Source organism: Siniperca chuatsi, linkage group LG19, assembly GCF_020085105.1.
Source record: "Siniperca chuatsi isolate FFG_IHB_CAS linkage group LG19, ASM2008510v1, whole genome shotgun sequence".
NCBI lineage: Eukaryota > Metazoa > Chordata > Actinopteri > Centrarchiformes > Sinipercidae > Siniperca > Siniperca chuatsi.
This window is the reverse complement of record NC_058060.1, coordinates 25751705-25776048: the sequence shown is the minus strand read 5'-3', so window position 1 is coordinate 25776048 and position 24344 is coordinate 25751705. Positions and strand designations below refer to the sequence as shown.

At 41.2% G+C, this 24344-nt stretch overlaps 1 protein-coding gene and 1 long non-coding RNA gene across 2 annotated transcripts; one reads left to right on the top strand and one right to left on the bottom strand.

Annotated features, from left to right (window-relative positions):
- Window positions 1–392: 392 nt before the first annotated feature.
- LOC122866526 lies at window positions 393–1304 on the bottom strand. The gene is made up of 3 exons (XR_006375732.1): window positions 1170–1304; window positions 991–1055; window positions 393–515 (listed from the first exon to the last, which is right to left on the bottom strand). It is a non-coding gene; the product is annotated as an uncharacterized LOC122866526 (long non-coding RNA).
- On the top strand, window positions 1164–23292 carry LOC122866455 (NACHT, LRR and PYD domains-containing protein 12-like). Its single transcript, XM_044176142.1, is given in 15 exon segments — window positions 1164–1292; window positions 1772–1921; window positions 3071–3306; window positions 3484–3879; window positions 3882–5280; window positions 7317–7490; window positions 12387–12560; window positions 13449–13622; window positions 14923–15096; window positions 16332–16505; window positions 17163–17203; window positions 17428–17480; window positions 17775–17821; window positions 21480–21697; window positions 22884–23292. Coding segments are annotated over 15 exon segments (3792 nt in total). The 5' UTR covers window positions 1164–1227; the 3' UTR covers window positions 23201–23292.
- The last annotated feature ends 1052 nt before the right edge of the window (window positions 23293–24344 follow it).

The following is a 24344-nucleotide window of genomic DNA, read 5'->3' as shown; positions in this document are numbered from 1 at the left end:
GGCCTTCTGTCTTCACCTCCGGTATCCTGTTCGACCCCCGGAGGGTCCCTTCCTTCGTAGCCAGCCTCCAGAGGGCTTCCGCCTTTGGCGCCGGTCTCCAAAGAGCTTCTTTCTTCACTTCGGCATCCTGTTCGACCCCCGGAGGGTCCCCACCTTCGTCCCCGACCTCCTGAGTTGCTCCGTACGTCTGGTCATCACCCGGACCTGCTCAGCCCTTCAGCCCTGCCTCCTGGGTGCCCACCTGACCTGAGGTTGTGGCACCTGCTCCCACTAACTGTGCTCGTTGTTGTTGGATATGAGACCTAATATGGATGGTAACTGAACTGTGATGGGACGTGAGACTGTTTGTGTAAAGGGAGCAGAGTCGGGGGGCAGGACACAGCCCTGGGGGGCAGGACACAGCCCTGGGGGGCTCCTGTGCTGAGATGAAAGGTCGTTCACCTTAACGCACTGTCTCCAGATCCAGTGGAGCATGAAGGAGCTGGTGCTCAGCTGTGTTTGTGTTCCCTATAAGTCTGTAAAAGAACACATTTAGTTCGGTTTCATTCAGTTTAAAGCACTTTAGTTGGAACTTAAACAAAACAGATTCTTTACATCATTTAAACATCATTTAAGTTCCAACATTTTGACCAAAACTCATTTTAATTCAACCTGTTGAAGCCAAGAGAGACACATCATGTTAAACAGCTGATCTGTGTGAGCACCACACACACACACACACACACACACACACACACAGTTGTGTTTCCGTCACTTTCGAGGACATTACATTCACTTACATTCATTACCTGGAGACTTACCCTAACCTTACACCAAGTCTTCACCCTAACGTTTGATGATTTCATTATAGGGACATACATTTTGTCGCCACAATGTGACTGTGTAAACAAATTTCTGTCCCCACAACATTAGTAATACCCGCCCGAACACACACACACACACACACACACACACACACACACACACACACACACACACAGATAAACTCACCTGATTTCCTCTAAAAGGAGAGGGGCGGAGCAACACTGACCAGGTACGTAAGAACAGGGAGGAACCTGAAAGTGAAAGTGTTCAGTTAGTTCAGACTCCATTTTGAGTCGACAGAGCAGGAGGAGGAAACTGAAGGCTGAGGCAGGGTGAGTGTTAATCCAACATTTTTATTATTTTACCGTCAAAGTCTGTGAGTCGGTTTCCTCCCTGTGGACTGTAGAGGAAAGAAATGTGAGAATGACCAGTTTGACTCATCTGTGGACACAAAGTCGTGATGTATACTGCGCGCGCTGCTTCCTGTTGTCAGTCTTGTTTGAGACTCTTGAACAGACTTGTTTCCTAAACTCTTGTGTTCTGCGCTCACAGTCAGTGGCTGCTTTTCATTATGCTGACGTGAAGAAGAAGAAGAAGAATGCAGAATAATACATCTGCGGTCTCTTCCTCGCGTCTTTAAGGCCGGGGATCAATCATACACTGAATGACAAACTTAATAAAACTCGTACTGCCCCGCCCACATCCAGCACGTCAACCGTGCTGCGTTCAGGACAAGTGGGAACTTCAGATGCTTACCAATGTCACATGTATACACAGGTTTAATACACATTAAAGCTGCAGTTACCCAAGAAAACAGTGCAGATTTAAAGAAAAGTGACCAGGTGGAGTTCTGGCTGGTTTTATTATACTGTGTGTGTTTCTTCTTGTTTGTGACTCTTGAATAAACTTGTTCCTCCTGATTCTCGTGTTCTGAGCTCACAGTCAGTGTTTCTGTTTCACCTCTCAGACTGACTGAAGGCCAGAAGATGAGTGTTTGTGTGGAGGAAGAGGAGGACAGAGCAGAGTCTCCAGGATCCATCTGTCTGTCTCTGAAGAGTGACTGGTTCAAAGGAAAACCTCCAGACTTCAGTAATGAACCTGGACCCTCAGACACAAAGTAAGAGACTGTTTTTACTGTAAACTGAGCTGATGGAAGATGAAGCATTGAGGATGAAGACAGAATGCTAAAAGATTTATATTCATGATGCAGAACTATTAGTGCAGATACTGTTTCAAACTAAGATGGATCTAATTTTATTTCTTTAGCAAAACACCTGAGAACCTCCATTTCAGAATTTACTTTTCAAGAAAACATTCATATATTTTTGCCGTCATGTTGAAGTCACTGTAAAGATTTAGAACCATTCACAATCTGAAAGAATCTGCTTCAAACATGTCATTCATTTTCTCATATTTGTCCTCAGAATATTTAGTTGTTGGCTCTTCCTCAGATCAGCTGTTATGATCCACCAGATGCTTCTTGAATCAGTTCATTATAATTGTGCAACATGTGGTGAAAAAGCATTTGTAGAAAAGCTTTGCTCAGCTTGATTAACACTTTGCTTTGAAACATTAGTAAGTGGACCTTTGAGCTCAGATTCTCTCAGCCATATATTGTTCCTGAAGGTGAAGAACAAACATCCATGGGCAGCACATATCTAAAAGTGATCTGCGGATGAAAAAAGGGGCAGAAAATGATCAAATGCAGAATTGGACCACTTCTGTTTTTTAGAATATTTGAATTGCATTTATACCTTCATTCAATAGTTGACAGTAGAGTGAAGGGAAACAAAGGGAAGGATATACAAGAAAGGAAACTGTGTGGACCTGCGACACCACTGTTACATGCTACGTGTCTTACACTGCTGGTCTTCCACAGTTATTCAGACCACTTCTAACCTCAGTTTAAACCTAACTAACTCAAGCTAAGCTGCCCAGAGTGACTGTAAAACAGTGAAGGACATAATCAGCTGTCTTTAATGGAAGGCTTTTACTGTGAAGTAGCTGCAGGAAGTGTTGAGTTTGTATTAATAACAAACTACCGGCAGATCACAAAATGTTTAATAAGACAGTCAGATAGGAAAAGCAGTTAATTAGTGTTTCTGAAAGCAGGAGAGTTGAGATAAAAGGAACAATCGTTGTCATTACAGACTGAAAGCTGAATGCAAACAGAAAAGTAACGACACTTTTACTGTTCTCTGTGAGCGTCTGAGCTTCGACACAGTGTCGTCCAAATCATTTTAGTTCTAAAGAAATGTCTTCACAGAGAGAGGAAGAGGAGTCCTGTTTCTGTGGAGGAGCAGCCGTCCTGCTGTGCTTTGTGTCAGGACATCCTGAAGGATCCGGTCTCTACCAGCTGTGGACACTGGTTCTGCAGACGGTGCATCACCTCATACTGGGACCAGTCTGCTTCATCAGGAGACTCCTCCTGTCCCCAGTGTGGAGACAGATCCAGAACAAGACCTGGACTGCGAACAGCCAGTCAGACCAGCACTGTACAAAGTAAGACTGTACACCTGTCTGCTGATGTCGTCATGTCTGAAAACAGGACTTTCAGTTTAACTACAGGGACATTTATTTTCATAATATTGTTATGAATATCATAGATTCAAAAACACTTTTATTTCTCTGTATTCTCGCTCTCTGTTCAGTCTCAGCATGTTTTTTCTTCTCTTTCAGCAGATAGTGGTCTGCAGGAGGTTTTAGATGAACATAAGATCAGTCTGAGGAGGAGATGTGAACGTGTGACTGAAGGAAGTGATGAAACAGGAAGTGGAACCCTCCTCAACAGGATCTACACTGAGCTCTACATCACGGAGGGACAGAGTGAAGAGGTTAATACCCAACATGAGGTGAGGCAGCTTGAGACAGCTTCCAAGATGGAGACCCTCCATGACACTCCAATCAAGTGCCACGACATCTTTAAAGCCTTACCCGGCCAACAGGGACACATCAGAGTCGTTCTGACGAACGGCGTCGCTGGCGTTGGAAAAACCTTCTCGGTGCAGAAGTTCACTCTGGACTGGGCAGAGGGCTTGGAAAACCAAGGCGTCAGTCTGCTGATTCTGCTTTCGTTCAGGAGCTGAACTTGATCAGAGATGAGCGGTACAGTCTTCTCGAGCTGCTCCATGTTTTCCATCCAACATTACAGAAGGTCACAGCAGAGAAGCTCGCTGTCTGGAAACTTCTGTTCATCTTTGACGGCCTGGATGAAAGCAGACTTTCACTGGATTTCCACAACAATGAGGTCGTGTCTGATGTCACACAGAAGTCATCAGTCAACGTGCTGCTGACAAACCTCATCGAGGGGAATCTGCTTCCCTCGGCTCTCGTCTGGATCACTTCCCGACCTGCAGCAGCCAATCAGATCCCTCCTTCATGTGTTGGCAGGGTAACAGAAGTACGAGGCTTCACTGACGCCCAGAAGGAGGAGTACTTCAGGAGGAGAGTCCGTGATGAAGAGCTGTCCAGCAGAATCATCTCCCACATCAAGACATCCAGGAGCCTCCACATCATGTGTCTGATCCCAGTCTTCTGCTGGATCACTGCTACAGTTCTGGAGCACATGTTGACTACAGACCAGAGAGGAGAGCTGCCCAAGACCCTGACTGACCTGTACTCACACTTCCTGCTGGTTCAGACAAAGAGGAAGAAGCAGAAGTATGATGAGGGACATGAGACGAGTCCACAGGAGCTGACGGAGGCTGACAGGAAGGTTCTTCTGAAGCTGGGGAGGCTGGCGTTTGAACATCTGGAGAAAGGAAACATCATGTTCTACCAAGAAGACCTGGAGCAGTGTGGTCTGGATGTCTCAGAGGCCTCGGTGTACGCAGGAGTTTGTACAGAGATCTTCAGAAGAGAGAGTGTGATCTTCCAGAAAACAGTCTACTGCTTTGTTCATCTGAGCGTTCAGGAGTTTCTGGCTGCCGTCTACATGTTCCACTGTTACACCAAAAGGAAGACAAAGGTACTGGAGGACTTCCTGGGGAAAGACTGGAAACGCAGGGGCTCAACCCTGGATGTCTTCCTGATGAGAGCCATGGAGAAATCTCTGCAGAGTAAAAATGGCCACCTGGACCTGTTTGTCCGCTTCCTTCATGGCCTCTCTCTGGAGTCCAACCAGAGACTCTTAGGAGGCCTGCTGGGTCGGACAAAGAACAGTCCAGAAATCATCCAGAGAGCCATCAACAAACTGAAGAAGATGAACAGTGATGAGATCGCTCCTGACAGAAGCATCAACATCTTCCACTGTCTGACGGAGATGAACGACCACTCAGTCCATCAGGAGATCCAAGAGTTCCTGAAGTCAGAGAACAGATCAGAGAAGAAACTCTCTGAGATCCACTGCTCAGCTCTGGCCTACATGCTGCAGATGTCAGAGGAGCTTCTGGATGAGTTGGACCTGAAGAAGTACAACACATCAGAGGAGGGACGATGGAGACTGATTCCAGCTGTGAGGAACTGCAGAAAGGCTGTGTAAGTCCAGATGTGATTATCAACACTGTAAAGTAAAGCTGAAGCCATCAGTATTAGAGTAAAGATACACACTTTACACACATGCACAATATAAAACTTCCACACTATAAGTTTCCTAAACTAGTAATAAACCTGCTGATAAATAATTCTACATGTGTTAAACTACAAATGTCAAATGTCAAGTTCATCTTCTAACTTTCTTTCTTTGGGTGATGGAGGTTTGATACAAATCCAGCAGGAAAACTCGAGGACTTCAGAGTTTGTGCAGAAAATGTTTTGACAGTCATCATTTAATCACATCAGCCTTTTTATTTCCACAGTGATACAGTGTCTGCACGATGTTTCTATAACATGTCTGATTATTATTCTTTTCATACACAGACACACAGACATGTGATATCTGATCAGCTGAAACTAACATCACTTGAAGTTCAAGTTTTTTTCATGAAAGCGTTCGTGCAGTTATTGCTATTATAATTCTTCTCTGCAGTTTCTGAGCTATTTCATATGAAGGACTGTTCTGTCTATTTTCACAGTTGAGACAGTATCTATAACTATAGTTTGATTTGAGAGGATGTGAGGGGAGGCCATCCTCCCTGTTGAAGAACAAACAGAGCATCCCCCTCTCCATCCTCATTAAATAAAAGCTGCAACTTTACATTGTTCAGTTCCAACGATGAATGTCTTTTCATGTGTTTTGCTACATTAGAAATGAGTTAGATTTACAAAAAGTGAGGAAGCTCTCTCTCTGTCTACCTCTCTCTGGTAGGATTTGAATGGACTGGTCTGTAAACTGGTTTATTCCAAAGCTGCTTTAGTAATGTTCACTGATAGAGAGCGTTTTTTAAAGCTTGTCCCATTTTCTCACCTTTTCCATCTGGTCACCTTAATGTGAGAAATGATATCAGTTTGCAACGTGTTTCCTTTCTGCACCATTTCACATCAGTGACTCTAAAGGCAAGATATGCAGAGAAAATAGCAGCACACATTTCCACTGTGGTTTTCATTGAGTTAGCAGCCAGTCTTTGTGTATTTAGCAGCTGATTTCCTCAGACAGCAGCTCATTACACATTCAGCTGCTGGGACGGCCTCCAGGTTCATTCTGCCAGTGAAGGAGAGCTCAGCAGGTTCAGTTCAGTGGAGGGATTTTTACCATCACCAAGCTCAGAGGAGAAATTATATTGTTGTAGTCTTGTTTCCAAAACATTTACTTCAGCCAGGTGAACTCCACTTGAGAAGAAACTGTTACCCCTAAAAACAAAAGCTGCCACCATATACGTCACCTATGCATATTTATAACACAATATAAATAATTCAAATCCTTTGCATTAAAATGAGGTTTGGGGGTTTAGTTACTCTTAAAGAAAATGTGATGTCGTCTTTCTGTTGCTTTATTCTTTTGACATGTTTTTATTGATTCTGTCTATGTTCATTTGTCGACTATGTTTTTGTGTCTTTTAATGTTACTTTAACTTTGGCTTGCTCTTGTTTTGGACTTTGTAAGTGCTAAATAAATAAAGTTGTTATTATTAAATGAATTTAATGTGATGATGAAAAGCAGATGGGGTGACCTAATAAGATTCATTAAAGATGAAGAGGAGGGCTTCCTTGTTTAGGTAGGCAGTTCTGTTTGGCCCCTTGAACTGATTTTTAGGGGCATTTACTAAACACTGAAATAATTATTACATTATATTGTCAAATAAACACTCAATTTGTGGCACAAATACAAAGCACAGAGCAGCTTCTGAGCAGTTTAACAAGGGGGACGGCTTTAAAACCTACAGTGACTTTACAGCTCATTGAACATCGCATTAAAATAAAGTTTAACAAACACAAACACTGTTCATCAAAATATGACGTTTACATTGCAGTCATTTGGCACTTTTGTCTAAAGCTGCAATTTGGGCTTTCTGATGTTACTCAAGGACACTTTGACATGTGGACAGGAGGAGCTCAAGTTTCAAACCACAAACCTTGTGATCAATAAAGGTGTCAGATTTTATTATACTTAAGTTTTATATTCTCCATCATCACAGACTTTCTGGCTGTCGACTCTCAGAGACTCACTGTGAAGTCGTGGCCTCAGCTCTGAAGTCCAACCCCTCCCATCTGAGAGAGCTGGACCTGAGTTACAACAACCTGCAGGATTCAGGAGTGAGGCTGCTGTCTGCTGGACTGGAGAGCCCACACTCTAGACTGGAGACTCTGAGGTCAGTTCATGTATTTTGCCCTTGTTCAGTGTATGAAAAGATGAGTTAGCTGTTGGTAGCACACTCCCATTAATTATATTGCTGGTTAGGTTTGAAACCCGCCACAGGGTGTCCGGTAAGAGACAGGCAAAGATGGTTGAAATATGGGAGTAACCCGTTTATTTGTCACCACAACAACTCAGTTATGAGTAGAAAGTTGAAAAGTTTACTTAGTTGGGTGTTTTCAGTATGTGTGTGTGTGTGGTCTTTCTATAAAACAAAAATACAGAGTAAAAATAAATATACATAATATTAACATTGACTGTTAAACAAAGATACACAATGTATATTTAGCAAAATACAAATTTAAAGGGATTAATAGTTGTAAGAAAACAAATTAGGTATGTCATGCACGTTAAGTTAAGCAATAAAACAGCTTAATCTGTTCTATATAGCGGTGCTTGGTCTGGACATGTTCTGCATGACGTGCGCATCAAGTTGTTTACTACTTAGAATCCCTCAAAGCGAGCACTTAGACTAGTAAACTGCACGCGCAATACAAACTAAATATACAAACACGACATCAGTGTAAGCGAGTATGAATAAAAGTAACATATATACAGCGTAGCATCGTGCTAAAGACAATAATCTCTTATCATTAGCCATAGTGACGCACTGTATACAAGCAAAAAGAATACCATAACACACAAGCGATCCTACAAAGATCACATATAATGCACTTACTTTCAATAGACGCACAACACCCGAACGATGAATAAACTATAGAAGATATAAACTGAAGAGTTCAGCATCTGTGTCAACACTCCGCTGGACTCGCTTTCATCTTTGCACTGAGCGCTATGGGCGGGATGATAGCCTGCACGTCGATCCGTGACCGCTGATTGGCTGCTGTGCTGGATGCTGTGCGTCAATCATTCAATCTCGGCAACAGAGAGAGAGAAGTATATCAGAAGGCATATTATTCTGATGAATATAATGGCCTTTTTAACAGTGTATATCTACCAAATTTGAATCCATGACAAGTTGTAAATTTCCTTCAGTTCTCGTTTTCTGGGTTTGTCTGAAAGTTTGTCAGTCTGAACAGTTTGGCTCCAAATTTAGTCTGTACTCAATCTGGGTTGGTGTTATTAAGGAAACTGTGGGATTTATCCTTCAGTGTGCTGCGAAATTAAATCAAGATTTGTATTTTGTTACATGTGAGACACATCTATATATAAATAAAATAAAAGATCAACACATTTTCAGGAATGAAGTCTTTTTATACATAACCTTCAGGACACAGTATTTTACAGGAACGTCTACATTTATACATAAAGCCCCTCTCTCTCACATACAGACACAAACACACTCTAAAACTCACATACAGGAGCACAGAGACAGAGAAAGGTGTTTGAAGCATCGTGTCTGATCCGTCACCAACGACACTTCAACATGTAACGATGCTTCCTGTCAGAAAGTGATGTCACCTTGTGTTCCGACTCCACCAGTAAACTGGAACATAAATAATACACGATATCTGTACGGGAAGGTACTAGGTTACATTTAAGATGAAGAGAACACGCCTCTCACTTTGCTCAGTGCACCTTTGATCCAGTTATAAAGATGATTGAGGATGAAGCTCACAGTCAGTCAGCTGTGTGTTGATGGAGATGCCACAACATTCATACAACTATTCATGCCAACACAGATCAATAACATGCTGCTGATCTCAGTCAAGTCTGGAATGGTTTTCAGACATGTTGTTACTTTTGCTACTTTCATTTTCTTCCTATTTCTAATTCATAACAATTGTGTCATTTTATGAAAAATACAAACAGATGTTTTCTGTGGAGTTCCAAAACAGCAAATGTGAAATAAATAAGATTGTATGAAATAATAAACAAATAAATAAATAATACTATAAGTAAAAACAAAACTTTACAAACCTCTTTAACATCTGTCCCTGCACTTCTGATGTTCTCATTTCAAACCACAGATTTAGACTATTCTCATCACCACTGCTGACATTTGGATGATGTCTGCAGAAGGCTGACATGATGATGATCCACAATAACACAATGACAAAGTCACTCTACTCATTTTAGGGAGAAGCTCATTGATTAGGACAGTGATGTTGAGCTACACATTTCAAACCTGAACACATCTGATCGGATTATTAATGGATTTTTATCTCCATCATTTATTCTTTATTCAGATTGAGTCTCTGCAGTTTGTCAGAGATCAGCTGTGCTTCTCTGGCCTCAGCTCTGAAGTCCAACCCCTCCCATCTGAGAGAGCTGGAGCTGAGCTACAACTACCTGCAGGATTCAGGAGTGGAGCTGCTGTGTGATTTTCTGGAGAGTCCACACTGCAGACTGGAGACTCTGAGGTCAGTTCACTGACTCTGTTACTATTGTAGATCTTGTGTTTAATTAACATTTGAACCTAGTTTATGTTCATACATAACTTACATCCATAAAGTTGTAAATTTCCTTTTGTCCATATTTTCATGTTTCTTGCACTAAATTTAGTCTGCAGTCACAAAAGACTTCTGTTAAAGAAACTGTAGAAAATGTCCCCTGTTAGCTGTTGAAGTAAATTAAAGTGTATAATTTTTAGTTAAAGGTCACATCTGTATAGATCAAAGCATATTTCTAAATGCAGCTGTTTAAAGCATAAATATAGTTTTTCTGCTGTAAGTCCAGACCTGACTGAGATCAGCAGCATGTTATTGATCTGTGTTGACATGAATAGGTGTATGAATGTTGTGCTGACATGATGATGATCCACAATAACACAATGACAAAGTCACTCTACTCATTTTAGGGAGAAGCTCATTGATTAGGACAGAGTGATGTTGAGCTACACATTTCAAACCTGAACACATCTGATCGGATTATTAATGGATTTTTATCTCCATCATTTATTCTTTATTCAGATTGAGTCGCTGCACTTTGTCAGAGATCAGCTGTGCTTCTCTGGCCTCAGCTCTGAAGTCCAACCCCTCCCATCTGAGAGAGCTGTGGCTGAGTAACAACAACCTGCAGGATTCAGGAGTGAAGCTGCTGTCTGATGGACTGGAGAGTCCACACTGCAGACTGGAGACTCTGAGGTCAGACACCAGTTTTTACTTCTGTGCTGAGATTAATATGATGTGAAAGTTGTGGTGACACTAAACTGCAGACATAAGGCTGATATTAGACTGATCCACACTGAGTATCTTAATGCTGAAGTCTGTTTTCTTCTTCAGTGGTTTAGTCCATTGACTGTGGCAGAGCAATGTTGAGCTACACATTTAAAACCTGAATATAACAAGAAAAATCTCCACTGGATAATTCACTCTGAACCTCTTAAACACTTGATTTTCATCTCAAATGTCACCTTATGGGTTTTTTAAATAAAATAAAAACATGCATAAATACAAAGAATAAATAATCTGTTTCAACTGTCAGACAATAACAAATATATTCAGTATTTCTTTTTCCAACATGTTTATGAAGCTATATGATGCTTATACTGACTGAAGAGTTTAAACTGAAGAAGCTTTGATTTTATGACTCCACTATTTATAAAAGAAATATTGTAGATGTCTTTTGTTCACATTTCTGACATATTTGGCATCTTTGGAAACTTTGGGATCTTGAGTCGAATCTTAAATCAGTTTCTGTGGGTTTTATTTGTGTTTGGCTGCACAACATGAGTTGTGCAGCCAAACACAATTCAGGAGTGAAGCTGCTGTGGGATCAGCAGATTGAGCAGATTATTAAACACTGAATGATTTCAAGCAGGAACATTGTCTTCTAAAGTTACATCATTTATTCTTTATTCAGATTGAGTCTCTGCAGTTTGTCAGAGATCAGCTGTGCTTCTCTGGCCTCAGCTCTGAAGTCCAACCCCTCCCATCTGAGAGAGCTGGAGCTGAGTGGAAACGAGCTGCAGGATTCAGGAGTGAAGCTGCTGTGGGATTTTCTGGAGAGTCCACACTGCAGACTGGAGACTCTGAGGTCAGTTCACTGACTGTTACTATTGTAGATCTGATATGTTTAATTAACATTTGAACCTAATTTATGTCAGTTACATCCATAAAGTTGTAAATTTGTTTTAGTTCATATTTTCATGTTTCTTGTACTGAATTTAGTCACAAAAGACAGTTTCTTAAAGAAACTGTAGAAAATGTCCACTGTTAAGGCCTTTAAACAGCAACACGAATAAACGGCACAAAACTGAGAATAATTTGGATGTGAATTTTGACTATTCACATCAAGCGCGACGAGATTTTGCGAAGAAATTATTATGATTCTAAAAAACAATTTTCAAACACTTTGTTTTGTCAATGTGATTTTTCCGGATTAATACAGAATACCAGATTTTCCGACCTGAAAACGTAACCCACGTGACGCCTTCACCGTGTCGTCGTGTCCGACCGACAGTCCAAAGCTCGACGTTATTAACAAACGTTACAGTTATTACAGTCATTCAGAGGAAAAGCAGCAGATCTGCACATCTGAGAAGCTGCAGCCAGGAAGTGATTTACAGGAAAAATGACTTCAAACATCAAAACAGCTGCTGATTAATTTTCTGTCAATCGACTGATTGATTAATCGACTAATCGTACAAACAGTTGGGTAGTTTAATTTATAACAAATCTTTTTTGTTCCCAATATAGTTTTTCTGCTGTAATTCCAGACCTGACTGAGATCAGCAGCATGTTAGTGATCTGTGTTGACATGAATAGGTGTATGAATGTTGTGCTGACATGATGATGATCCACAATAACACAATGACAAAGTCACTCTACTCATTTTAGGGAGAAGCTCATTGATTAGGACAGTGATGTTGAGCTACACATTTCAAACCTGAACACATCTGATCGGATTATTAATGGATTTTTATCTCCATCATTTATTCTTTATCCAGATTGAGTCGCTGCAGGTTGTCAGAGATCAGCTGTGCTTCTCTGGCCTCAGCTCTGAAGTCCAACCCCTCCCATCTGAGAGAGCTGGAGCTGAGTGACAACAAGCTGCAGGATTCAGGAGTGAAGCTGCTGTCTGCTGGACTGGAGAGTCCACACTGCAGACTGGAGACTCTGAGGTCAGACACCAGTTTTTACTTCTGTGCTGAGATTAATATGATGTGAAAGTTGTGGTGACACTAAACTGCAGACATAAGGCTGATATTAGACTGATCCACACTGAGTATCTTAATGCTGAAGTCTGTTTTCTTCTTCAGTGGTTTAGTCCGTTGACTGTGGCAGAGCAATGTTGAGCTACACATTTAAAACCTGAATATAACAAGAAAAATCTCCACTGGATAATTCACTCTGAACCTCTTAAACTCTTGAGTTTCATCTTTTATTCCACACTAGATCACACCATGTTTCTTTTTAAATGATAATAAAAATACATAATACAATAAAAAAAAAAAAAATTTCAACTCTCAGAAAATAACAAATATATTCAGTATTTGCTTTTTCCAACATATTTATGAAGCTATATGATGCTTATACTGACTGAAGAGTTTAAACTGAGGAAGCTTTGATTTTATGACTCCACTGTTCCTAAAAGAAATATTGTAGATGTCTTTTGTTCACATTTCTGACATATTTGGCATCTTTGGAAAATTTGGGATCTTGAGTTGAATCTTAAATCAGTTTCTGTGGGTTTTTATTTGTGTTTGGCTGCACAACATGAGTTTGTATAGATGGAGCCACTGGTGGAGCTGGCAGAGGTTAAGAGGTGAAGTCCCTACGTCTTTATTGAAGCAGCAGCACAATGTCATTAATATTAATGAGAGCTCTTTTTCACTTTCTGTATTTTACAGTTTTGAACCTGCAGCCTGTTGGGTTCAGGTGTTTGGAGTTTCTATTTTCTAAACTTCTACTTTCTAAACCTTCTTCAGCTCTGACCAGATTATTAAACACTGAATGTTTTCAAGCAGGAACATTGTCTTCTAAAGTTACATCATTTATTCTTTATTCAGATTGACTTACTGCAGTTTGTCAGAGATCAGCTGTGCTTCTCTGGCCTCAGCTCTGAAGTCCAACCCCTCCCATCTGAGAGAGCTGCGGCTGAACTACAACTACCTGCAGGATTCAGGAGTGAAGCTGCTGTCTGCTGGCCTGGACAGTCCACACTGCAGACTGGAGACTCTGAGGTCAGTTCACTGACTCTGTTACTATTGTAGATCTTGTGTTTAATTAACATTTTAACCTTTTTATGTAAGTTACATCCATAAAGTTGTAAATTTGTTTTAGTTCATATTTTCATGTTTCTTGTACTGAATTTAGTCACAAAAGACAGTTTCTTAAAGAAACTGTAGAAAATGTCCCCTGTTAAGGCCTTTAAACAGCAACACGAATAAACAGCACAAAATTGAGAATAATTTGGATGTGAATTTTGACTATTCACATCAAGCGCGACGAGATTTTGTGAAGAAATTATTATGATTCTAAAAAACAATTTTCAAACACTTTGTTTTGTCAATGTGATTTTTCCGGATTAATACAAAATACCAGATTTTCCGACCTGAAAACGTGACCCACGTGAATCATGCAGATGCAGATCCGTTAAAACTATGTTATGGTCGCGCTAGCTTCTCCGTCCTCTCCTCCACGTGTTTGGCGAGGGCGGGCTCAGCTCCTACACACAGCGGACAGCAGAGCAGAGCGGCGCGGTGGAGACAGTGAACCAGGTGAAGTGAAGGGAACGTACTGGAGTTGGCGACAACTCGAGGAAAAAGCAGAAAAGCCATTTTTCCACCTGCGCTTTGTCCACAGTTGTTGTTACAACCACAGCGCGCTTATTAAGCTAATAGCTAAGTGTTCGAACAAGCTTCAAAGAGGTCAAAGTTCATTAATGTAAAGCAGGATGTTGCTGCTGCAGCTGGTGGAGCTGGAGCTCATGTTGAACCGGTTTGTATCGGACTGCAGCTGATGATGCTTTTCATTCTGGATCCATCTGCCGATTCTTTTCTCCATCGATCGATCGATCGATCGGTTTGGAAAACTGGTGAAAACAGTGAGAAACGCCGTCACGACGACCCAGAGCCCAAAGCGACGCCTTCACCGTGTCGTCGTGTCCGACCGACAGTCCAAAGCTCGACGTTATTAACAAACATTACAGTTACTACAGTCATTCAGAGGAAAAGCAGCAGATCTGCACATCTGAGAAGCTGCAGCCAGGAAGTGATTTACAGGAAAAATGACTTCAAACATCAAAACAGCTGCTGATTAATTTTCTGTCAATCGACTGATTGATTAATCGACTAATCGTACAAACAGTTGGGTAGTTTAATTTATAACAAATCTTTTTTTTTACAATATAGTTTTTTCTGCTGTAATTCCAGACCTGACTGAGATCAGCAGCATGTTATTGATCTGTGTTGACATGAATAGGTGTATGAATGTTGTGCTGACATGATGGATTTTTATCTCCATCTTTTATTTTTTATTCAGATTGAGTGGCTGCAGCTTGTCAGAGATCAGCTGTGCTTCTCTGGCCTCAGCTCTGAAGTCCAACCCCTCCCATCTGAGAGAGCTGGACCTGAGTGACAACAAGCTGCAGGATTCAGGAGTGAAGCTACTGTGTGTTTTTCTGGAGAGTCCACACTGCAGACTGGAGACTCTGAGGTTAGACACCATTTTTGACTTCTGTGTGGGTGAGCGAGAAAGAGAGTGACGGTGACTGCACTCAGAGCAGACAGGTGTTGGCGGTCGGAGCAGAGGGAAAGGTTAGCAGTAAAGTTGGTGCGATGGTAGAGGGCTCAGTGGTCAATGACCGTTAGCAATGGACGATGGCATCGTTCATTAGCCCAACACTACACTACTCTTGATTTTCATCTTTAAGTCCCCATTATTTTGTTCTTTTAAATAAATGATAATAAAAATAAAATAAAAACATTTATAAATACAAAGAATAAATAAATAATCTGGGGTGCACGGTGGCAGAGCGGCTACAGCTCCTGCCTCCCAATAAGGAGATCGTGGGTTCGTGGGTTCGTGGGTTCGATTCCCGGACCGGACCAACATCACACAATCTCTCTGGGTGGAGTCTGCATGTCCTCCCCGTGTTACCGTGGGTTCTCTCCGGGTTCTCCGGCTTCCTCCCACCGTCCAAAGACATGCATGTGTAGGTTAATTGATAACTCTAAATTGCCCGTATTGAATGAATGTGAGAGTGAATGGTTGTTTGTCCTTGTCTGTGTATGTGTTCGCCCTGCGACGAGTTGGCCACTGTCCAGGGTGTGCCCTGCCTAAGGCCCGAAGTCACTGGGATAGGCTCCAGTCACCCGCGACCCCCTAACGGGGACCAAGCGGTAGAAAATGGATGGATGGATGAAATAAATAATCTCTGTTTCAACTGTCAGACAATAACAAATATATTCAGTATTTCTTTTTCCAACATGTTTATGAAGCTATATGATGCTTATACTGACTGAAGAGTTTAAACTGAAGAAGCTTTGATTTTATGACTCCACTGTTCCTAAAAGAAATGTTGTAGATGTCTTTTGTTCACATTTCTGACACATTTGCATCTTTGGAAACTTTGGGATCTTGAGTCGAATCTTAAATCAGTTTCTGTGGGTTTTTATTTGTGTTTGGCTGCACAACATGAGTTTGTATAGATGGAGCCACTGGTGTAGCTAGCAGAGGTTAAGAGGTGAAGTCACTACGTCTTTATTGAAGCAGCAGCACAATGTCATTAATATTAATGAGAGCTCTTTTTCACTTTCTGTATTTTACAGTTTTGAACCTGCAGCCTGTTGGGTTCAGGTGTTTGGAGTTTCCATTTTCTAAACTTCTACTTTCTCAACCTTCTTCAGGAACGTTGTCTTCTAAAGTTACATCATTTATTCTTTATTCAGATTGAGTTGCTGCAGGTTGTCAGAGACCAGCTGTGCTTCTCTGGCCTCAGCTCTGAAGTCCAACCCCTCCCATCTGAGAGAGCTGGACCTGAGTGACAACAAGCTGCAGGATTCAGGAGTGAAGCTGCTGTCTGATCTTGTGGAGAGTCCACACTGCAGACTGGAGACTCTGAGGTCAGTAGACGGTTGGAGGTGGTCCATGCTTTTTCAGCAGTATTGTGCTAAACACAGGGACGTTAATGCGTAAATCTTCCACTGTGTACCCACCAGTAGTAGTTTCTTGTGCAGCAACAATGATGAGAACCCTCACAGCCAAACATACAGCGGTACCTCTAGTGGGACTCAAGCCTTGAGTTTCTGCGGTGTTGGGCGAGAACTGTACCACTGCCCAGGAGTTGACTAGCCTAGCACAACAAACCAGAGATTTTACCCATTGAGTGCAACTTCCCCCTATTTTTCCATCTTGTTTCTTTTCTTCTCTGCATTTTTTCATTCTTCCACAAACAATAAAATGCAAGCTGTCAATGCAAAGCTATATTTTACAGTTGCAACTTTTTATCAGACATATGGAAATTTACAGTAGAGTGAAAAAGGTTGTTTTGTTTTCCTGTGATGTTTTTGGTTCAAGACTAATGCCTAGTTATTTCCTCTAATGCAGGCACAGAACATGAGTGTCGGCAGTCAGTTGTAGTCTTTGCGGTGAAGATATGATGCGATGCAAAGCATTCAATCAATTGGCTTGTGTCAGGACTTTGAAGCCGGCTAACTCAAAGAACGAACAATTGTTTTAAATTTGATCTATAACTTTTGGCATTGTCTTCATCCCTACAGGATCAACAGCAAGTTGATCACAGCTGACAAACACAAAAAATGTGAGTATTGAAACAATGACCCCCATTCATCAAGCTGTTGTACATTAAAATCTGATCTGAGGAGCGTGTGCTCATTGTGCAACAAATATTTTTTGGTAAATTTGTTGTCAGAGCTGTCAAGTCACATCTGTTGGGAAAATAAAAAGAATTTTGGCTATTAATTTGTATCATCCCATTCAAGTTTTCATTATTGTTCTTTCTCTTTCACTTCTTCTCTCCTTCAGATGACTCCGATGTCAAACTGGATGTAAAAAAAACCCTGCCCGGTGACAAAAAGGTGAGAAAGGAGCAGTTGTACAGTGTGAAGTCCTCCATTATAAACCACAAATGACTATTCAGAGGTTTCACCACTGAAAACATTATATTTTCTTAGTAAAATTGGACCTCTGTGTAGCCTCTTCTAACACACCTTCCACTTCCACTACATTGATGCCATTTTTTCTCTGATCCACACAATGTGCTTGGGTTGAATATTGACAGTGTGGGTATAATATTTCATCACTTTATCAAACATTAAGACAAGTTGGCATTTACATTAAAATAACTGACTCTGTGCCTCTCTTAATTCCAGGCTCCATTATCCTTCTCACCTGAACAGACAACTGGATCTTCATACAGGTAATCATATAAAATGTAGTGCTGTCAATTGATTAAAAAAATGTACTAATTAATCGCACAATTTGCTGTGATTAATTCCGATTGATCGCTTTTTAATATAAAATAGAATCAACATCACGGAAGTGTATTTAAATTCAAATACTATTGTTTAATATCATCTTTTAACTTTGAACATAGATTCCCACCTGCGAACTAAAGATTTTCAATAAAACCATCAAGGCCATTGACTGTCAGCTTGAAAGGCATATTTCTTATATGCACTAACAGAAATAATAACAACACCCAGGCCTATAAGTTAAAGTGCCAGTTGAACTTAAAAACCATCAAGGCCATTAAAATTTGATAATTTAATCAGTTAATGCGGTTAAGATGAAAAGGCATCAGGATGTTCAGGGTAAAGTGAGCCAGACTTTCCAGAAGCTTCCACCTGACGCGTCCTGGCATCATGCTCTGCACTTCAGCAGCGCTGTGATCCTCCACAACCGACTTCTCTAAGCTCTGAGGGTTTGGGAATGTGGTGATGAGCCAGCGCCTGGTGCTCAATAGTTCAATAATGGTTCAATAATAAATGACAGATTCTGGTTGGCCTGGATCTTTTAAAATAGAGAACTGCTAATGGAATAATTAGTGGTTTACTACAAACATAAACAAAATATGACACCACTGGCCTGAATGTTTAGGACGTTTTGACTATATCATTAATTGTATGATATGAAGTTAAATTAAATGTGTGAAAAGGATCATTATAAAATCTGGACTTAATTCACTACTTCACCATATGTGTCGCCATTCTCCCAGTCTCGAAAATTGTACGCATGGGTCAGAGTTTCTGTACAGATGTGCACATTCTCCCAATCATCAAGATTGTTTTTATCTCAACTTGTCCGTGGGAAGTTGCGTTCACATTTTTTCAAGCCTGTTTTGTGCGAATGCAACGGTTATAACACGAACACACACATTTTTAGCCCTTTCCGTCAGTTTACAGCCACGAGGCCTGAATCCTTCAGGGATAAATTAATGGTATAACGTACATCACAATAAGTGGCTTGATCAGGGTTTCCCTATTTTAGTCACACAAGCCTGATGACCAGCGCAAATGTAATTATCATAAAATGTCTTTACAGAGTAGCTAAACCCCAGAGTTTGGCTGATGTGCCTCTACCTTGGAAATTCAAAAATTCCCTCTAGAACGCGAGAGGGGCTAAGACACGCCCATTCCCCCCCCAGCTGTGCAGTCCAGAGGTGTTTTTGCACCCGGGAAAGCAACAGTGCCGACCCATTCTGGCCATTAGCTAACAAATACTAAAACTAACTAACTAATGCTAAATCAAACAACTATCTAACCACACAAAGTTGAACTATGAGCTAAAGCTAACCTCCAACTACTAAAAGTGCAAAAATCTAACAACCTAACATCTGTCTAAAATTGCTAACTAACCTACTAAAAACTATAAACTCACAACTAACTGTAAAGTTTACACTAAAATAATCTATGCTAACAGTACAATCTAACTACCCAATCACTATATTCAATCCACGCAATTCAGTCAATCTGCTCTTCACTAATACTCCTCTCCACAGTCTGCAGAGAAGGGAGACATTGCTTTTATAGGAGGGGGCGGGGAGGGGCTGGTTGGTGACAAAAGCTGCCACCATAGACGTCACCTCCCTCCAGATCAGCCAATAGGAAAGTTCAGTTGCAATAGCTGGGTTTCAACCAGCTTGTGAATATTGTCTGTTGTTGATATTTGTTTGATGTTACTGACACCATTGAATTGAGCCTACCTACCATCATTAATAAATGATTGATTGATTTAAAAGTCTTAATTTTAAGTGAAAGGTCTTAAATTTTGAGATGATATCGATCGGATTTACTTCTTTAAAGGGGCAATATGTAAGATTTGGCCAGAATTTTAGTTTAAAACATTCAAAAAATTAGCTAACCTTATCAACAGAATATGAAGAAGTAACAGTTATGACGTTATGTCAAAGAAGTCTCTGTATTGTGTTGCAGAGATATCTACTGACATTAGAATGCTAACCTGCTAGCCTCGGGCTCGTTCTGGCCTGTCCTGTGCTGTAATACCACTTGTGCCTCGAGAGGCGATATTCCGATAGAATAGCTCAGGTAGTTCCAGCTGGGACATGTGTGCGAGTTTGCTATATCACACAAACTCTCTTAGCTTTACTAGTCTAAGAAATAAACAAAATAAACTCACAAAATATCAAGAAAGGAAATATTTTTACATATCAAACAGAAAAATACAACCTTCTGAATTCACGTTTCTCTCTTTCACCGAACTAAAACCAGCTTAATTGCCTTGTTAACTCATCGTAAAACACACTTCATTCAAACTCGACAGAAACAAAATAAAACTCACCAAAACCGTCTTGGTTAAGTCTTTAAACTGTTCCAACAATCACCAACTCTGAAATAAGTCGAAAATAAATCCTTAATTCCCGTTAGATGTGAAAAATATTCTGTCTACACGCTGCCACTGCCTCTCTGATGCCCGACCTTCCTCTCGCTCCTCCTCTCCTGCCTGACGCCTCTCCTGTCCCCGCCTGAACCCGCTGTGTTTTAGTCTGACCCGAGTCAGAGTCCTGGTCGGAGCCGCTGTAAATCATCTCGGTGCTGTATTCACTGTCCAAACTGGCCTCCGTCGGTCTCGGAGGCTGCTGATGCCAGTTCTGTTGCCTGCTTGCCCGACTCTGGTTCTGGTGCTCAGTCAGCTAATACAAGCGCTAAGTTAGCTGCACGGCTAACTGAGCTAACTACGTAAGCATCAGTTATGACCTGATATGTAATATGCTGCCCCTTATATATTTGCAGTATGAATTCGACAGGTGGAGAGTAGTCTCAGTTCTTACATATTGCCCCTTTACATAGAAAATCAGTTGTTCTTTGGTCTCGACTGAGTCCACACGACTAATTTTCTTGTATATTTGGCCCGGTTCTGTGCAGGCCACCACCTGCTCTCGCACTTTTTCCATGAAGGTAACACTATTCAGGGAATAAACAAAACAGTAAGATGCTAAGCTAAAGACTGTTAGCCAGGGATCTTAAGAGAAGACACAAAATCTTATTACAGCATCTCTGTTTGATATTTGTGTGAGTCTGGGACGGTACCGTCCCTGGCCAATGTGCATTCGCCCGTCAACTGAGGGGAGGACAGGAGTGGACTGGCGACCACTTAGCTGATGCTTCTTACAAGTTTGATGTACTGTTTAAATGAACGAAGGTTGGTAGAAAACACTTTATGTCCAGAGCTGCTGAGGGTCACGGTAATGTGTCCTAAAGAATGGACAAAGAGAAAACATGGATGACAAAGCTGAGCGGTTGTGGAGTGTCGTCTGTCATGATAATCAGTGAAATCGTTTCACGTGTTGAGGCCCTTTTCTGATCTTGAAGTGATGTAATGCGATGCAGACTACTACTGAGTAGTTCCTGAATAACTCTGATATGGTATATGATATAGTAGATAATGATGAGTTACTGGAGAACAGTATTAAGATACTGGGAGATACTGTATTAATGAATCATTAGGTATTGATTAGTTCATAAGTATCTGTGAATCGGAATAATGACCACTTGCTGCACACACACACAGGCCAATAAATGGTTGTTATATTAATATGGCCCTTCTGTGTCCTACAGGTTCAGGTGTCCTGGTCCAGGTGTGTTCCAGTGTACTTTGACTGGACTGGTGTTTGTTATGGCTCAGGAGGCGGAGCTGCTGTACAGGACTGTCCAATGGGATGAGAGCCTCCTCCAATCAGCTGGCAAGATGGCTGCAGGGATGCTGTTCGATATCAAGTGTTCGGAGGATGATGCTGTCTGTCAGCTCCACCTGCCACACTGCGAAACAAAGGATGGTAAAGACATTACTGTCTTCAATGTTAAACAATGAATTAGGGCTGTACCTGACTCAGACTTTTGGCAGTCGAATCGGATTTGGCTGTTCAATGCGAAGATTCGACTATTCGTTCCTTTTTTTCTATGTAGACTATCTTGCAATCAGAAAATCCATTGGCTTGAGTTTCAGTGATGATTTCGACCACATTAACATAATCAAATGCAACAGAGTCATGTGAAAATATTTTTGAGCATTTTAAAATCAGTGAAAGACAGCTGCATATGATGCAAGATTTGAATTGCGGCGTATTTGAACTGCCAACATATAATGTGGAGCTACCATACGGATTTGTCGGAATAATGACAGGCAGCACACATGTAACATTTCTGTTTAAATCAAGTTCTTATAGCCTGATTTTTTACAATTTCACCTTCAGCATTAAAAACAAAGTGTAAATGAATAAACAAATGAAACCGTTAAATAAATTCACGGCTGAACTCCTCTATCAGCCTACATGTCTCATGTTTTAAAGCCTTACTTCGACATCAGATTTCCACACAGAGAAAGTAAAAGTGTGCGTCCTGCTCATAGTTCAGTTATAAAATCCCAGCGCACCATGACGCGCGTCTCTCCTGCCGCACTGCTCACAGCCGCAGAGTCAGTAACAGTGGACGGCAGCAGAGGAGGTTGTACCACCGTCTGGTTCAGAAGTGGTTTAGCCGACTTCACTGACAGTCATCACCAGAGCAGAGAGCGTCGGAGCAGTCAGACCGGAGTCACGCTGCCCTCCGTTTCTATCACCCTTCTCCGCTTCCATCGCACACAGTTTGGTGGTTTGTGGTCATTTTGAGACTCTGTTTGTAAATGTACAGCCTGCCATGCTGTTGCTCCTGCATTGCTCTGTGTACAATGACGCAGCCAAAAAACAAAAGTGCATTGATTCCACTGACAGAATGCGAGTCGACTCTGGGTCTTCTGGACTGATTAATCAAATCAAATTTTAGATTTGTATTAATGTGTACTTTCAGACAGATCACATGTGGGGCAGGAAAATAATAATACATTCAAATAAAGGACAGAGGCAAACTGGCACGTCCTTGGGATGCTCCAGAGTTAATGACAATAGATTAATTTGAACTCTGAAGTCAAGGGGTCAGAAATGAATTAGGTAGAGATGAACTCTAATTAGCTCTTTGCTTTCACAGCGTTGCTTGTTGATGGTCTGCTGTCTGTCGTCCACATCACTGATGATGGGATGAGCATTTTGGAGCCGCTGGAGATTACAGACACTCATGTGGTTGTGAAGGTCCCTCACCTCTCTGCCTTTGGCCTCGTCTGGGACTTGGTTCAAAGGTTTCTGAACATCTCACTGCCAATAAATGGCCAAGTTCTGCTGTTCCTCCGACCTCCAAACATTAGGCATCAAATCCTCGATGTATTTCTGCTACAGGACAACATCCCTCTGCATGAGGTAAAGCTCTCTGTCACGTGTGTTTACCGTCAGCCTAAACTCGTGTTTTAAGCCCCAGCTGTTTCCACAAACATGATTCAGGTCAGCCACACTTTGCTCCTCCTCATGCTGTCATGTCATTTTAGGCATCTGCAATTGCATATTGCATATAAAAAAATTTCACTGTGAGAAATAAATTCAAAATTAGGTTTAAAGGCACATTTCATCTGTTTACCACATGCATAGATACAAATATATTTTACCTTAAACTAAAGCAACATTACAATTTCAAAGGAAATAAAACATTCTGTCTCTCACACACACACACACACACCTTACCTACCGCCTCCTCTCTCCTGTCTCTTTTCTAGTCGCTCCTTCGTCTCTCTCTCTCTCTCTTTCGTTCTGTCTCTGTTCTCTATCTTTTCATCCAGAGTGCCAGAAACATTCAGTTTTAGTTAACCTGATGTATAATTAGCAATGTATTATATTGGAAGTTAATCTGTATAACTGTCGTAGAAAAGGTTTCAGTCGTAGTCATCTGGACACAGTTTTCAGAATCAAGACGTTTGGCTCCCATCCGGAAGTCATTCTCAATTGTGAAAATGGTCTGAGAAATGTAAGATACTCTGTGTTGCTTAAGCCCCGCCCTCAGGAAGGAGTCTACCTGAGTATCTGTTGATTAGCTAGTTTCACCTGAAATATACAAGCGAAAGTATCGTACTAAGACAATAATCTCTTATCATTAAGCCATAGTGGCGCGACTGTATACAAGCAAAAAAGAATACCATAACACACAAGCGATCCTACAAGAGATCACATATAATGCACTTACTTTCAATAGACGCACAACACGCGAGTGCATGAATAAACTATAGAAGATATAAACTGAAGGAGTTCAGCATCTGTATCAACACTCCGCTGGACTATTTCATCTTTGCACTGGAGCGTAGCTACTTAGGCGGGATGATAGCCTGCATCGTCGATCCGACCGCTTTCGATTAGCTGCCTGTGCTGGATTAACAATAAATCAATCATCCAATCTCGCAACAGAGAGAGAATTATATCAGAAGGCATATTATTCCTGATGAATCTATTAGCCTTTTTAACAGTGTATATATCTACCTCAAATTTGAATCCATGACAAATTGTAAATTTCCTTGCCTCGTTTTTTCTGGGTTTGTCTGAAAGTTTGTCCAGTCCTGAACAGTTTGGC